Genomic DNA, 17,664 nt, shown 5'->3' on the forward strand with positions numbered 1-17,664 from the left:
CCAACATCGCTAAACTTAGTTAAGTCCAGCTGTTCCCAGTTGTGCTCATCCCAAGGAAGAACATACCACAATGACTGAAAACAATTTTAGTGTGACAAACAGTCCATGCAAGAGAGATTGAAATGGCATCACTATTTAAAAATGTCTTATAACATCTAACACAGACTCTTGAATCACTGTTCTATACTAAAACTGGAACAGTTTGAAGTTTCAGTTTGCAAAGTACATTGACTTTACTATGATCTAGGCATGGGCTTCCTCCATGCAGTGAATCATTTTTATCAGCTGTTAAGACTCTCATTCTGACGCCACCCATTCACTGCAGAGGATCCATTAGTGATCAAGTGATATGATGCTAAATTTCACTAAATATGTTCTGATGAAAAACAAACTCATCTACATTTTCAGCAAATTTTCATCTATAACACTGACATTAACCAAAGACCTTTTTGGGGTATTTTTCTAAATCAGAAACTGTTATGCTAAAAACAAAATTCCCATGGCTTAAAAATGCTAATTCCCTTCTGGGTTTTAGAACTACAAAGTGCTCTCAGTGGAGGTACAATAGTTCTTTCTCACTCAGATACGACCTTGACATGGCTTGGCTGCCAGTTCTGAGAGCCTTGGCTGTGAGGTGGTGAGGTTAGATGGCACCCTATGGTACCCCAGCATGCATCTGGAAAAGTGGGATGTGCAAGGGGTGTGGCATGGATGCAGTGTGTGGCACCTAGGGGTGTTTGGGGCACCGCTGGCATCATGACTACATCTATCAAGCCCAGATGTCGCACCCAAGTAACAGCTGCACTGTCTGGGGGCAGTGAGAGACTGACTTCCTCATCCAGCGGACCTGCCAGAGGCCACCGCATCCAACACAGAGCACAGCAGAGAAGTGTCACTGCTTAACAAAATATACAGAGTTAAAGCTCTGTTAGAAAAATAAAATGGATTATTGAGTCCGTCCAGCTCAGTTGATATGGGCAGACATGGCTCTGTCACACACAGAACACTGGCTCACATACAAAGCCTGGAGTGAACTTGACAAGCTGTATTGTAGTATATTTACAGTTTGACCTACGTTTTAAATGAATATTCATGTTCACACTCACACCTGGGTTCTCCATCCTGCCAAACAACACAGATCATAAGCATTCTTTTACATGTAGACCAACTGCAGTCAGGGCAAGTCAGTCACTGCAAGTAATTTGAAATTAAGAAACAAATGAAAAAGTAAGGTTTCATTGAAAAACATGACAATGTAAAGACTGTCTCTTGATGGTTTCTATAAGAGAATGAATGAATGAATAAATAAATGTGTTTTATTGAAAAGTATATATATTTTTGAGGGTAATCTCAGATGAACACAGATGAATCTGCATGCAAATAGCTCTTGGGCCTAAACAGCTATTTTTGTTACATGTTCTCAATGTGAAAATATAGAACAGATCTGACTTAAAAATAACTTATAAATAAATAAATAAATATTGGAGAATTAAGCATTTTTTCATATTAATTTTATTGGTTTGCCCCATTTAGCATATATTATAATTAACATCACATTGAAATATGGCATTAATAAGTATTATTAAGTAAATAAAATGGGTATTGTTAATATTCTTTTCTCCTATCAAATAATTACATGAATAATTTCCCCAAATATAAATAAGCTGTTCAAGATTTTGTCTTTTTTTTTTTTTTTGCTTGATATTTGGGAGCTCAGAAACGTAAAAAAAAAAAAACGTAATTTATATTGGTCCCATGCATTTTAAAGTCCATTCAGTGTGCATCAATATACAGTATACAGTTAAAATAAATACACTGAGACATGTCACATACAATATATTACACACATTAAAATATAAAATCCACTAATGTTTTTATTTTAGATTACTTTAATTTTAATTGTTATGGTTTGTATTACTCATGAAAATGCTGTAGCAGGGTGACTGTAAGTTCAGTAGTCTTCTCACAGCTTACTGCCTGATACTTCTAGAAAAAGATGGTGAGTTTTTGCCAGAGAATTTTAAGGGTCAAGACTATGCTGAGCATTGATCATTCTTTATATTTTATATAGAATAACAGTTAAGAACATATTAAAATATACAAAACTTTTAAAATCCATTGAAGTTATGCAATTGTACATTCATCTGTCAAGCTCACACACATATAAATACACATGTCCCATATGGCTCCATCTGACCAGGGGAAGGTAATATGGGGATTTCATATCAAATCCTCTTTTCTCACATACACAGATACACATTAGCATTCCCCCCATTCCAGGTGGGCAGCACAGACGCAAAACCCTTCCCCCGTCCTGAGGGATAAGACTGAGGTAGAAGACCTCCGACAGCACTTTTACCTTACCTAATCGCTCCCCCTTCCCAGACCATCTCAGTCCCCACCTCACACTGACCCATCCCAATGGACGAGAGGGCACTTTGCCAGCTGAACCCTGAGAAGGTTTTAGGACAACAGAGAAGCTCAGGAGATTTATCCATGGACGCTTTCATGTGTGTCCATGTCAGTGGTCGCTGGAGCTCCAAGTATGTGGCCCTGGATAGAGAGAGGGACAGCTGTAGGCAGAAAGGACACATGAGATCAGGCAGAGCAGCTGTAGCCACAGTCAAAGGTGTGCAGGACAGCTTTATCTGTTTCAGATGGGGAAACATACGGCCAGAAATGCCCATTCTGCTTCACCTAACAGCATTCAAGTGGCTAATATGGTCCCAGATTGATAGATGACAAGAAAAGCAGGATCCACCTAGATTAAAGTGTTGACCTACAAACGGTTCTCTATCTGTCTGTCCTTCTATCTATCTATCTATCTATCTATCTATCTATCTATCTATCTATCTATCTGTCTGTCTGTCTGTCTGTCTGTCCGTCCGAATTAAATATGACACATAGGAAAGGAATGTAAAACAAGTTTTTCACCAATGGTTTCTTGGTGTAGCTGACTTTTTCAAGCAAACCTTTGTGTATGCAGTGTCCCAAGTGCAGCGTGGAAACTGTGGTCTCTCTCTGTAGGCATGGACAGCTGATGAAGGGATAGGGGCGCCTGCCAGGCCTGCTTTCCTGTGGGTTTAAAAAACAGGACATTTCCCCACCTGTGTCACAGCACAGGACCCTTACCTCTGCTCTACCTCCATCCGCCATCTGGAACAGACAGTGTGGCCAGGGGGCCGAACTGAGGCCACAGCCATTGACGACTCACAAAACAGCTTTATACAGAAATCCTGTGCACTTTGTCCGGTGGGATGAAAAAATAGTCAATTTTAGTGATGCCCAGGTGATACCTGGCCAAACACAATCCACAGCAGCTGTAGTAAACATGCTATGCTCTGAAAAGTACAGAGGTCTGATTTGAGAATTACCCTGGGCCCTTATGTACTTAATGAAGAGGAACGGAAATTTACATTTAGCCATTTGGCATTATTATGGATTGTCACTTTAATATCACGAAGCTTTCTTTTACAAACATATATGGAGAATAAATAAATAAATACTAACATAGAAACTTGCCCTGGCAGCAACAATTTTTTTCAATATTCTATGTTAAAGTGTTGCAGTTCCAAATCTGAACAGTCACATTTTTGGCGCAGTTTCCCCAAAACCACAGTGGGAAGTATTTTGTGGAAAAGGGAAATTTATTGTTAGAAGTCCAGACACATTTAGCTATGATGTAATCATATTTTAGCAGTACATATTTCAGCATAATAATAAAAGGCAGTTCAGAATTATTAAATAGTCATTGAAATAACAATAATAATTTTCCTTGGTATCAGATTTATTTATTTAGACCTTTTTTAGTTATTTCTTTTTTTAAAATATTATTTTTACACGCAACTAAAAATCTAGCACAACAACAACAACATACAAGGCTTATTTGGACTTTCAATCCAATTCATAGCCTGCAGGCCAGGTCCATGTGCTCGTGGGTTAACATAACATTGATCCCATTTAGGCTACTTACACGTAATTGTTTTGATTTAGGTCTATCGGTGTTGTTTTTGTATTATTTATATAATATGTATTAATACTGTGAATTATATTGTTATATTTTCAGGATTTTTTTAATTTAATTTTTTATTTATTTTAAGTTTTATTTCAATTAACGAAAGGAGCGAACCACTGATTCTGATTAACCATGTATTCTGAAAAAGAGGTGTATACTCTCAGGCTACCTGAACAATTCTGTATACATGTATATTTACAGTAAAAAAAGCCCATTATTTCATTTAGGATCTGACTGATTGTATTAATTTCCGCGACAAAATCCTGATATTTCTAGGTTTCCCCTGACCGTGGAAATCCTGTTAATTCCAAGAGAATTCCCCTCCACTCAGAGCGCCACAGAAGCGGCGCATCTCTAGTAAACACAGCGGCTCTCGCGAGATTTCCTCGCGCTGAGCAGCACACGCAGGAGCGTCTATGGAGCAGTGAGGGCAGGCGGGAGACGGAGCAACCGAACCTTGCGCGGACTGTAGCAAGAGACGCGGGGTGAGAGAGGGTAACCTGCCTGTGACGTCGCTGTGGTGTGTCTGAGCTGCGGTTCCCGGGGTAAGGAACTACCGCAGCCTTTCCACATACAACCCCTCCTTTCGAGACAAAACTCTAGTAGTGACCACTTGAGTCTGTGCTCTCTCTGCTCTCTCTCTTCTCCGATTATCCCGTCCATCCGCGCTCCAGTCGAGCCTGTAAGGAGGACGCGCACATACTCAGGGAGGCGAGGGAAGCCCATTGGTCTCCCTACCAACGCCAGCGACAGGTAAAAAAAAAAAAAGAGGGCCGGCCCGCTATATGACTGTAATACCAATGTTAAATGTCCCATTTGACGGAGCGCGTGGCTGGCGGTGATGTTGCTTCGGTTTATTTCAGCCTGCGATCCTTCAGCGCATATAAACAGTTGATGCTGCGGCGTGGAGGCTGTGAAGCAGGGGAATGAGCTCTGCTTATGGCCTAGCGTGTTTTTCGCATAATTCCCACTTTTAGCTCCCGAGACAGCCCCACCTTCCACTGGCAAATTCATTTTAGTAATGCAAAAGCCTCGACAATACAGAATATCTGTTTAAATTACTGTAAGTCACGATTGGCGCAGGAAGACGTACTGTTATTCTCTTTAGCCAGCTTATTCGTTGCATTTGAGGTGACAGATTCGCACCTGATAGATCAGGTAAATGAGGTTGTAGCTGAGGTCGCGGGTGTTACACGAACTTCCACGAAGTGGAAATCCAATTTCCCGCATAGGCTTTAATGTTGATGTTTGTAGGTGTCACGCCCTCTTGTTTACATTACATTAACACCTCCCTCAGACTCTAGCTTGTCTGTGAAGGACCATCTGCATGTGGGGCTGTGAGGCTGCCTAACATGAGGGTCAGTGACAAATAAGGTTGTCTGGGATGTTTAATGTAATGTTTAATCAGAATGTCATAACTGGATTTTCCTTTGAAACGTCGGACTTTGCCTGGTGAGGTCTACAGGACATCTCCAGACTTTTAGACAGGCTAATGTTTATCTAAAAGTCCCTGCCCTACAGTAATTATTTTCTCTTTTGATAATATGTTACACTCAGCTGTTTTTACTTGGATGATTACTTTTCATAAGTAATGAAGTTTCTAACAAAAATGGTATATATATATATATATATATATATATATATATATATATATATATATATATATATATATATATATATATATATATATATATATATATATAAAATATTAATAATATTTTTATTAACAAAATTTTTCTGTTTTTAAAATAAATTATAATGCCAAAACTTATTATGCCAACATTTCAAGAATTTTAGATATTTTTTCTTTTTTTCCCCATATAGTTACATCATATTCAAGTCATTTATTTTTGTATGAATAGCATTTTTCATGTATTTTTAAAAAGCTATCTGGATCAAAAACATGAGCATCATGTCGCTGATGATCATTTGTTCTTTTATTTGTGTTTAGTAGGCTATCTATTGTGGTCCAACACTTGCTTCAGAGAGTAAAATAGCTAAGAAAATCATGAATCTATGTGTGCATCACGTCAGTCTACTTGACTTTTAGTGAGCAGAATTACAGATTTACAGATTACTTCTGCTTCATTTAATCTAGTCTTGCACCGCTCCATTTTGCTAATTTACTCACTAAAATAACTTGCCTTTTATTGACAGTTTTGTGCTTAACCAGTCTGTCTCAGTTATAGCTTTGTGGTTATAACTTTTTGTCACATCAATAGTGTCAGTTGGCCTTATTGATCATATTATTTGGCTGTATATCAATGCCCCATTCATGTAATTTAGATCTGAAACTTTCAGGAAACGGTAGAAAAGATGAAATCTCTTTAGATGCAAGTTGAGATGAAATTACTGCTTACAGACACAGCTTGACAATTCTGGATTCTTCAGACACCCTGAAAAGAGCTGTTTTAGATTAACGCTTCACTCAAATTGAGTTAAACAAATGTGCTGTGTGTGCTGTTAAACACTGGTGCATAGCATACATCTGCTGGTTGTTTTTATTTATCACTTTTATATGATACATTTCTCAGGTTTTAGAAGTTTTGTGTTATACATTCTTGGATGTGTATTCAACAACCTGTAACGTTTGACTGATTCAAATACTGAATAAAGTCAAAACTGATTTTGACAGTTGTTCAGAAAGACACTAATTCATATTTTTTCACTTTAAACATAAGTATAACTTAAGAAATCACTTTAGAATTCATTTCTTAACATGTAATTAAGTCTACAGTTTGCTTTGCATGAAAAACCCAAAAGCGTAGACTTGCTTGACTGAAATTTTTGAACATCCTGCGAGCCTTATTAATGGAAGAATTATTTTTAAGAAAGTCTTTAAGTAGATTATATAAAACAAGAACAAAAGACATTATTAAATTGACCTCACATTAAGTGCTCTCCAGCTCTGTGGAGAGAAAGAGTAAGAGCTCTCCTGAATAATGACTGCAGCAGATTAGCGAAGGTCCTCAGACATCCTCATCCGCCAGTATTCATTCACAAATTTCTCATTTCCTCTTCTTAGGTTTTAGATAGACCACAGTGTCTTCTCAGTTTCTGTTACAATGTTTGCGGCTGCAGCATTGGTGGCTGTCTGCAGAGAAATCGTTCATTATTCACGTCTCTTTCTGCAACATACATCTCTTACAAACACACAGAACCTCATGGAGATGCTGAAGCTCTCAGTTACTTAAAAGAAATGTGGTTTGCTTTTGAATCCTTAAGAGCAGTGATTCTCTTGTACTGGGGTGGTGGCATATTATTGTTTAAAATTACTAGTTTTAAATACATATTCAGATTAGGATATTCATAACTATGTCTTGTTTTGAATATAACCTTAATGTATATATAAATAATGTGCTTAATTATTTTTGTGATGCTGGTGCATCACAGTCTTTGCATGGTAAAGTGTTGATAGAGCAAACCAAAGCCACATTAAGAATTTGCTCTTTGTCGCCAAAAGAAGATTCATGAAAAACAACATTAGAAGGACTTATTTTGAATGAGTCTTGATGTAGGGGACTTGTGATGGGAGCTCACAGACTTCCTTTGCTTCAGGGTAACATTAGCACCGATTAGTGAAATTGAAAGTGTTGCTTGGAAAGGGCTGGATTTCACCTTCAGGGATTCTTCTCTGATTACTTGAAGAGAAAATATCCATCAGTCGCAAACTCTTTCAGGGGACGTTAGGAACTTTGGATGATGCCAGTTTGTGTTCGCAGTAGATATCTATCTTGTCACGGGAATAATTTAAAGATGCAGTGCCTGGAGTTCTCTTGCACCTTTTTGTAACATCATAAGTTGCAGTTTGAGGTTTTTAAGATATTTTTATTGTTTTAGAAAGTCTCTTATGCTCACTAAGGCTGCATTTACTGGATCAAAAATACACTAAAACAGTAATATTGTGAAATATTACTATTCTGTTTTCCATTTTTATATATTTTAAAATGTGATGGAAAAGCTGAGTTTTCAGTATCATTACTCCAGTCTTCAGTGTCACATGATCCTTCAGAAATAATTTTATTATGCTAATTTGGTGCTCAAGAAACATTTGTTCTTATTTTTAATATTTGTTTTTCATAATTCTTTGATGAATATAAAGTTCAAATTTATTTGAACAGCATTTATGTGAAATAGAAATGCCTTTACTGTCACTTTTAAATTTAATGCATTCTTGGTGAATAAAAGTATTGTTACCATAAGCAGTCACATTGTTCTTTTTCTAACAATTCAGAATGATACTACCAAGAAAATGTGGGCTTATTTGCTTTTCCATATTGTTCATTAAACTGATGGCTATTGCTACAATACATCTGAAAATAGTTCAATAAAATTAAATGTACATTCTGCATTGAAGGCTTGTGGCGGATGTTTAGAATATTACTCCGTGGCACGCTGAGAATGATTGATGCTGCGTCTCTGTGTTTGTCTGGGCTCACCAGGAGAGCCCCTCCTTCCCAGACCTGCTCAGAAATTAAATGATTATCTCAAGGGTGCTCCCCTCATTTGTATGGAAGAATTGAATTTGGTGTGGCAGCTTCGGGACATCCCCAGATAGTGCTGTGGCGATAGGCTCACAGATGCTTGACTGCGACAGTGACGCAGTGGAATTGTGTCTCCTGTCACTCAAAAGGGAGCAAAAGGAACAGAGAGTCTGTGCTGCTGCCAGAATGTAGAGGATGGGGTTTGGTTGGTAAAGCAGAATTGCCCAGCAGCCCTATTGAAAATGATAACTTAATGGGACTGAAACACAACGTGTCTCTTGTTTAGTGTGTTGCGTCTTTTGCTTTATTGTAACTGGCCAGTGTTATAGTTGATTTGTTTGCATGAAATATTTGTCACCCCCATGAACAATATACATTCATACAATCAAACCGAAACTTTCCATTCCATAATAACAAAAATACAGTTAATTTCTTAAAGTTTAAACTTAAGGTACTCTGGGACTGTAAAAATCCAATAGAGGGTAACAATGATGGCCAACTTTTTCAGCAGCCTTGATCTGTCTTAAAGTATTTTTGTATTGAAGTTTTTCCCTTTCATTTTCTAATTTGATTTGCTGACTATGTATATGTATTATATTATATTAACCAAAATATTCAGATTACAAATATGTTGTTTAGTGGTGGTGCATTTAAAATGTGAAACAATTGTCAAGTTATTGAGAGATGCGGGCTGTACTTTAACATGCTCTCAGTCAGCATGTTAAAAACCTGTCTGAGAAGTTTAGTCTTTTAATTCACTTTATTTACAGCATCCCCATTGCAAGCATCAAAACATATTTACAAATAGGTTTATAAGTATAAGTATATTTACAAATAGGTCCGTTGCTGATTCTTTATGGTGTGGTACTCACTTTTGAGTGTCTTGTCAAAAAACTAATCAGACAGATAGAATAAAAAATAATAGAAAAAGACTCCAACTGCTGGATGATGTGAGCTATGTGTTGTTATTAAACGGTTTTTAAAGTTGTAATGATTTTGACTTGGGGTTTCTACAGTAGCATATCATCACTTAACTTCCTCAGAGATTAAGGTATGTCTGTCTTGAAAGATTTAGCCTATTCATTAACATTAAAAATCAATTTCTCTATGGATCAAATGAATGGGATTTGTTCTTACTTTTTTGGCAAGTGGGGTCTTCCAGGGTTGTGAGTCACGTACAGGGTTTCCTGCTTGTGTTAAATGATTAAGGGCTTCACTGATATCTCTTTGGACCTTGAATCACCCATGTACTCTGCTTACAATATTAACAGCAGATTAAAGCTGCAGCTAAATGCACACAACAAGGAATTTTCAGTTGGAACTGCAAATACTGTGGCCTCCAGAGGCCCTTTACAGACTGATGGATGCTAAATATTCCTTGTCTGACCCACATGTGATCTGCTTTTAAAAAAAAGTATTTATGTTGTGAGGGAGCCCTGCAGATGATGGTCTTTTGTTGGCCCTATGACATTGAGGAAGCTGCCTTGGTCTCCATATCTTTAGGGGCTGCAGTCTATCCAGTAGCTGTGATATCCTCTGTCATCATGTCCAAAAGACTGCAACAAGCATCATTTGTTAATTATCTCCGAAGGGAAAATAGGAGCCTTTCAGTCATTTGTCTTTCTGTTATAGAGGACACAACACCACTGCATTACAATTGTGCATTCACCCAAATGTGTTGAGTGATTTCTTACTTCCCATATTCTTTGGTTAGAGTATGGTTGTCAAATGTTGGCACATTCTGACTGAGTTCAGGTTAAGACTCATGGTTTCACTCTTTCGCTCTTTTGACTCACTCTTTCATTCTGAGCTGATCTGATTAGTCATTGGAGGTTTACCCTGTTTGTGATCCTAACATGCTGACTTCCCTTTTCTCTGCTCGCTTACATTTGAATGCTTGGATTTGACTCGTACGACTGCTTCTGCAAAAACAAAACATTTTGATTAACATTAGTATTTTAAAGGTAAGGAAATGCAGACCAATATCTCCTCAGAATTCTCATCTTTCACACAGTATATTTATTTTACTGCTTGACTTCTCTGTCAGAGGGACATATTTTGCTTTATTGGGTTTTTTGGTAAAACTGGTAGTGTGCATGAAACTGCTTTGATGTAATGCTTCAGATTTACATAGTGTGCTATTTGCCATATTTGAGACCGCTTTAAGACTTTATAGGACTCATTTTTGGTATTCACATTGTAATTGTAGTTATTTCATTCTCTTTTAGTCCTTCTCTTGGATGATAGTAAGTGTCGGCATTCTGCCACATTTATCAGTGTTGTAATTTGAAGTCCTTTTCCTCATTCTAAAAATGATTCAGCTTTCACTGTTTTTTTTTTTCAATCTGACGTCTCAAGATTTCAGTTATTACTCATTAACAACTTCTTAAATGATAGTTCACCCAAAAATGAAAGCTTTGTCATTATTTCACTATGCACGTAAATAACCCAGTAGGCACAATAATTACACTATAATTATATATATTGTTTTGTTCTTGTTAAAAGTGCGTTAATACAAAGAAGCTAAAATTAATTATGCATGATTAAACATTTTAATTGACTGACAGCACTAGTATACAGTATATTCATAATATCTTTTGATGAACTTTCTGATTTGATGGATGAAACCTAACCATGCATTTTCATAGTGCCTAGTGTCCTCCATCAGATACCACTGCATTTACCATGGGACTTCATGTTTGCTTATTTATTCTCACAGTCGTCCTCATCAGACTTTGTTGCAAGTGTCTGTGTTGCTGGTAAGTGTTAAACAGTTGTGCATGTTGAGGGTGAGAATGAGAGAGAAAAACAGACAGACAGGGAAATCAGAGAGGCGACAGGGGGCTTGTATGTCTGCTTTTATAATGACTGTCTGTCAGATTGTGTAAGAACGAAGGGGGGAGTAAAAAGGAAGAGAAGAGTGAAAAATCCACACGCTCCTTTTTTTTTTTTGTTTCTTTCAGGCTGAGTCACTGTCAAGGAGTGGGAAGATCTCGTGAGAGAGAGGGAGACAGCATCACGGAGACCGCGCGCGAGAGAAAAGCAACGGAAGGAGGGGAAAAACGCTACACAACGCCTTTGAGAGCAAAGCAAGAGAGAGAGGCAGCCAGCGAGAACGACGTAAAGAGAGAGACAGAGCGCAGCAGTGAGGGAGGGAGAGAGACGCTGAGGCTGGGAGAGCTGACCCCCCTCCCCTCTCCTCATCTCTCCTCTCCTTCCCCCCCCTCCTCACTCCTTCAGGAGCTGGTGTGTAGGAGCGGCGAGTACAGTGTGACTGAGGCAACATGAGCGATGTCACCATCGTTAAGGAAGGCTGGGTCCAGAAGAGAGGTGAGTAGCTTGTCTCTGCCTGCGTGTTGGTCAGCTGGCCGGGTGGAGGAAGCACTCGTGTAAGCGTGTGTCTCCAGAGACGGCTCTCTCTGTCAAGGGCGGGCCACGCGTGGCTTCAGTCTGTCTGTGGAAGCCGGCATGTGGGTGTGCCTCTTTACGCGTGTGTTCGTGAGCTGTGTTTAGTGCTGGTGTGGCATTTCAGAGAACGTGTGTGTTCATGTGCGTCTGCTGGAGGAGCAACTGCATCCAGATTGGTATCCGTCATTTCTCAATGCACTGCTCTGACGTGCCGGGGTGCTATGTTTGAGGGGCTTTTTGGTACATGCACTCATTCTGATGTATCATGCTCGGTTTGAGTAGATTATATGGTGATGTTAATTTATTTGATCAGTACATCTGGAAAACAAGTTATGTTTAATAATGCCTTTTTTGGTATAGAATTTGTGGACTGCAAGGGATTTGGTGTACAGATAAACACTCACTCTCTTGTAAGTCAGAGTTAATGTGAAATCAATGTGAGAAGCTGCTCTAGGTGTCCTTATTGGACATTGGACTCTATACCTAGGGTACTTCAACCAGGTTATTGCTTGTCTCACTCGCTTGTAAAGGCATACACGTGCCTTGTAGCTTCCCTATATGTGTATCTATCCACATATGTCAGCTGACAGAGATATGCAGTGGCCAAAAGTCACTCGTTTTCAGAGAAAGTTTGTGATTTGTTGATGCAAGCAAAAGTAGCTGTTGGCGAAAGATTGTTCAGTAAAGTTTGACTTTATGGATATGAGCAGCAACATTTTGCGGTGGCTGGCAAGGCGAGGGCAGACAGTAATTTGTAATAAGTACTTTAAAAGTTATATTTCAGTTGGACTAAAGCAGTAATTTGTCACCTTACAATGTAATTTAAATGTTTTAGTCTGACTGAAGTTGAACCCACCTGGTTTTCATGAAGTCGGACTGTCAGATAATGTGATTGGAGCATGTTTTCATCCATCATGGATACACATTAATTGAATGTATACAGTTGAGCTGGGTGATGGACTTAAGCTGAAATAAAGATGTGGCACAGAATGCATGTTTAAGCCTCCAAATATTTGATTAATCATTGATTACGTCTTGTATACTTAGACAGACAGGGGAGTTCTGAGACTAGACTATGCGAAATCCCACTCAAATATAACTGCAAGTAATCATGGGATCTGACATCTGGTACTCTTTGAAAGTCATGGAAAAGCAATTTCTAAAGTTTTGTTCTTTCTTTAAAAAAAAAAAAAAAAGTATTGCGTTGGCTGGATATAGAGTAAATCTTGCTCCCAAACTAACATCATAACATTGATCTGTTTTTTGAGGGTCTTATTGGAGACATTTGTAAGCTAATAAGTAAAAGCTTGAGTTTTAAAAAGGCGTTTTAAAATGAAAACGATCCTAGTCTACACTTACGTTTTAACTGCGTTTAACTTACGCTTTGTCCACACTACACAAACGAAAACGCAGGTCACATGACCATTCTTGCAGGTACAACAATGAGCATAATGTTATTGTTTACACGGTCATCAAGGATACGCAGAGCAAATGTGGGAATCCACGCCATCATTTTCAAAAGTCTCCCTTTTGGTCTGTTTACAATGAAATGCAACCCCGGAGTTTTTAAACTAAACAGGGTCTGCAGCGTTTTCAAAAGTTTCGAAAACGTTTTGAAGGTCGAAAATGCTGGAGTAGTGTAAACGACAGGCGTAACCATAGCAAACGTTATGCATTTTAAAACGAAAAGGCACTACTGTAAACGTAGCATGAGTTTGTTGTGATTGAAACAACTTTAAAGTCTGGTAGTGTGTGATCCTCAGTCAGGTATTAAAAAGTTGTGTAGTGTATTCCAGTCTTAACTGTTTAAAGCTCACTCAATAATTTTGTGTTTATGTTGTGCTGGTTAATATGACTTCAGTTGGCATAGATACAGCATCACGAAAAAGAAATTCTGTAGAAATACCTTATTTGCAGTCAGCCATGGCTCATTTAATACATGATATTTACAAAGTTCTATTAAATTCTATATGAGTGAAACACTTTTTTTATATATATTTTAAGCTTTCATTTTAGGTTTTAGTAATTTTGTCATGTTTTAGTTATTTTTTGTGGTTGTTATTGTATTTTCTATTTAGCTTTCCTTTGTTTTAGCTTCAGTAATTTTAACACTTCAATGTAAACTTATTTTATTTCAGTTAGTTGCCAAGGCAACATATAATTCACATTTTTGTTAAAGTTGGTTTCTTAAGTTTTTTTTTATCTGATGTTTATTTTATTTCAGCTTTATTACAATAATAAAAAATATTTTTAATAGTTTGTTGTAGTTAACAGTGAGTAATTCTAAAGGTTGTTATCTTGCATTCAGCTGTAAAGCAGTTACTTTTTCCCCGTCTTTTTCCAGAAATCATGAACAACTTGAAAGGTCAAAAATGAATCAGTCAAAACTGTTGGAATCCTTTTAGCTGATAGTGAGTGTTGTGCTTGTGAACTCATGTGTGCAGCATCCACGTTGAGTCAGATTTGAAATTCCCTCCAGTGTGTGCAGTCTGGGCTGGGCTCGAGGATGGAGAGGTTAGTGTTTGGGATTGTGTGTGTGTGTGTGTGTGTGTGTGTAGTGGGAGAGTTTGGTGGAGCCCTGGGCTGGGAAACTGGCTTCACTCTGTTTGCCTTGGCTGCCGACCAGGATGACCCCAATCACCCTCTTCTTTTCCTCTCCTTTTTCCACTTTGTCTCAGCCACTTTCTGTTTCCATTATAGCTTTTACTGTCTATCCCCCGTCTCTCTGTCTGTTGTACTATTACTTTTCCATTTTGCTGCTGTCTCTCTCTGTCTCATCATCTCTCTCTCCCTCCCTCCCTCTAGAGCACCTGTGTCTCAGTACAAGTTTTGCCCCTCTTCCTCATCTTCCGAGCTGTGACTTTTTAGGGGAAAAGAGCTGTGTGAGAAGAGGATAACCAAAAGGGTGACATCATTTCCTGTTTACTCCACTAATGAATGGATCACAAAGAAAAGGACCAGCTTAAGACACTGAAACCCACTGTTTCTGACTTCACCCCCCTCTCAAGTCTCATTGTCTAAACAATCCCCTCATCACTGACCGCAGCCTGTTTAATGCATCAGCCAAAGTTTGATTGTTCAGAGACTGCATCTGCAAAATCATGCAAAACGCAACACACTGGTATGTCATGGAACTAAATAGCATGAAGTTTTATTTCCAAATCTTTAATTTGATGCAGTTTGGTTTTCCAGATCGCTGGTCCGCGGTAGATTAGTACTGATTGCAAGCAGACCTGTTGATGAAAATGCTTTTGATGTTTGTGTTTGTGTGTGTGTGTGTGTGTGTGTGGAGGTTAGCTGTCAGGCTTCATAGCGAAGAGCAGTGCAGAGGAGTCACATGGTACACTGCTCTCTCCCGCAGGACCGCTGGAACACTCTGTTCTGAGGAAAGGATACAGGCGCATGAATGAAGCTCGCTCGCTCACTCTCTCTCCCTCATGATCACATGACCAGCGATGTGCTTGTTCATTCACTCGCTCATACAGTACTAGCATATGGATTACACCACACCAAACTCTGACCTTGCTGACTGTCATATCCTTCACTTCCTGTTCCTTTTCTCATACCCAGCAATCTCCTGCTCTCAGATGACCTCATTATCTTCTTCCTGTCCTCCTAGCTCTCTCTCTTTCTCCCCAGTATGTAAAGCGCATCTGAGTACACACCAGATCAGCTCCGACTGCAGTGGAAGTACTGATACAGGGGCATCCACGTGCAGGTCAATAGATACAAACAGAGAGTCTTTCTGATGCTTGTGGGATGTAGCTGGTGTTGGTTAATGTACTGTAGATATATCTCAGTCCGGTCAGACCATCATTACACAGCATTTTCTCTTTCAGCATGGACAGAACATTTGTTTCTGGATTCTTAACTCTTCAGACCTGGATTGAACATGGGTCACAATCATGAGTATCACCCAGTTTTTACAGATTTAACAGTATTTTATTTGATTCTCACACATATTTTAGAATACAGCACAATAAATCTGAACAGAATCAACATTTTTACCCTGTTAACAAACCCACCCCAAACTAATCCCCAACTATGGCTTTGAGGTCACAACTTGGCTTTAATTAAAGACAATTAAACATCTTCCAGGATATAAAGGTGAGAAAAATAAAATAAAATGAATAAATAAATAAAAACCCATCTTATAATCCACCACAATTAAACTTTCAACTATGGACAACTTTTGATAAGCCAATTTTTTTTTAATAATTTAAAAATCCCTATTGAATGGTGGTGTGATCTGTGCTGGTGTGTGGAGATTAGCCAATTATAATTCAGGTAATTTTACATATTGTAGACTACACATAGAGTACTGTATAAAGAACATCGTTCTTCATTCCATTCACAGTTTGGAAAATGGCCAAATAAAACTAAATGATAACTTATGATATGACAAATGCTGTAGTTGGACATTAGGGAAAAAATGTTTTAGATAGTGAGTTTGTTGCAACTTTATCAGTAATATAAATGCATGTACAAACAAATTCAGAACCACTTGAAGGGAGAGATTTAATTAAAATCAAAACTGTTGCAGCTTTTCATGAAGGTCAAAGCCACCATGAAATCAAAATAGCCATTAATAATTTTTTGTGGAATGTTGCAGTGTTTACCATAAATGATTTATACCTGCATATTATTATAATTATTATTAATATATTTTTTTAAATCATCATTTGTAGCCCCTAATACAAGCTATCTTCTCTGACATGTATGCCGGTTTAAGGGCTGGGCAATAAAGTTGTCCAGTGGTCAGATGAGTTTCGATTCCTCCAGCTGCCAGTCACTTACTGTACATGAAGTGATCATTCATTCAGTGTGCAGTGCTCACTTTTCAGCCAAGAAAAGTAGAAAAGATAATGTGTCATCCACCAGTTAGGATTCAACCAATTATGAAGCACAATATAGGTAACAGGTCAAATTTTACACCCTTGAATTAGAAAATTATGAAGCTTAATATAGGTAAATGGTAAAATTTTAAACACATTAATATGATATTCAAAGATTCAAAAAGGATTTTTTTTGCCTTAAAAAGAAAATGTTGGTAGTTTGAGTGTGATTTACTCTGTAGATAATTCAGATTTAAAATGGCTATTTACTTGTGTTATACAGTTTAGTAGCACAGTTGAGGGAAATTTTGATGAAAAGTTCCTCGCTTCAAGCTTTGTAATCAAACGAGTGCCAAATAGAGTCTGAAAGCTGTGGAGGATCATGAGCCACTCCTGTATCATCCTGATGCTTTTTAATTTCACATCAGCTTTTCACAGTCATCCGTCTTAAGTCGTCCCATTTCCCTCTCAGCAGTGAGGGGAAAAGCCTCCACATACCCAAACAGATCTGTTGTCTCCTTTAAAGGAGGCGCACCTGCACAGTCTCTAGAATGCGCGCTCTCACACGCTAACGGCTGCCTTTTCCACTCTCCTGCCAGTGTGCCTTTCAGACTAGCGTCAGCACATATAAAGAGAATACTGCAGCCCCTTCAGTCACGACTCAGTGGCATTTGTGTGTGGTTGTTTTTCTGGTTATTGTATTAGTGTGTGTGTGTGTTTTTGAGAACAAGGACAGGATGACGTGCTCAGAGAGGGGATGGGGGTCTGGGGGTCAGGCGGTGTTGTAGCAGCAGGCTGGGGGTCACTGGCTGACTCACTGCATGCCTCCAACTGACTGACGACTGACTGCAGAGTTAGTCATCTTTCTGAATCGTGCAGAGACCCAGCCCAGAGAAAAAGAACGAGACCTTGAGGTAAGGAA

General features: G+C 38.5%; 1 protein-coding gene across 2 annotated transcripts in view; it reads left to right on the plus strand.

The window, feature by feature from the left end:
* The first annotated feature begins 4,373 nt into the window (after window positions 1-4,373).
* Window positions 4,374-17,664, plus strand: part of LOC109100905 (RAC-gamma serine/threonine-protein kinase-like) — an 82,987-nt gene continuing 69,696 nt past the window's right edge. Inside the window, exons 1-3 of one of the 2 annotated variants that reach the window (XM_042768796.1) lie at window positions 4,374-4,560; window positions 4,690-4,768; window positions 11,463-11,829. In XM_042768796.1, the coding sequence (XP_042624730.1) occupies window positions 11,784-11,829 (46 nt within the window). In that variant the 5' untranslated portion in view covers window positions 4,374-4,560; window positions 4,690-4,768; window positions 11,463-11,783. The remainder of the gene's footprint in view (window positions 4,561-4,689; window positions 4,769-11,462; window positions 11,830-17,664) is intronic. The other variant, XM_042768797.1, reaches the window with a different exon arrangement.

This window comes from Cyprinus carpio, chromosome A13, assembly GCF_018340385.1.
Source record: "Cyprinus carpio isolate SPL01 chromosome A13, ASM1834038v1, whole genome shotgun sequence".
Classification (NCBI taxonomy): domain Eukaryota; kingdom Metazoa; phylum Chordata; class Actinopteri; order Cypriniformes; family Cyprinidae; genus Cyprinus; species Cyprinus carpio.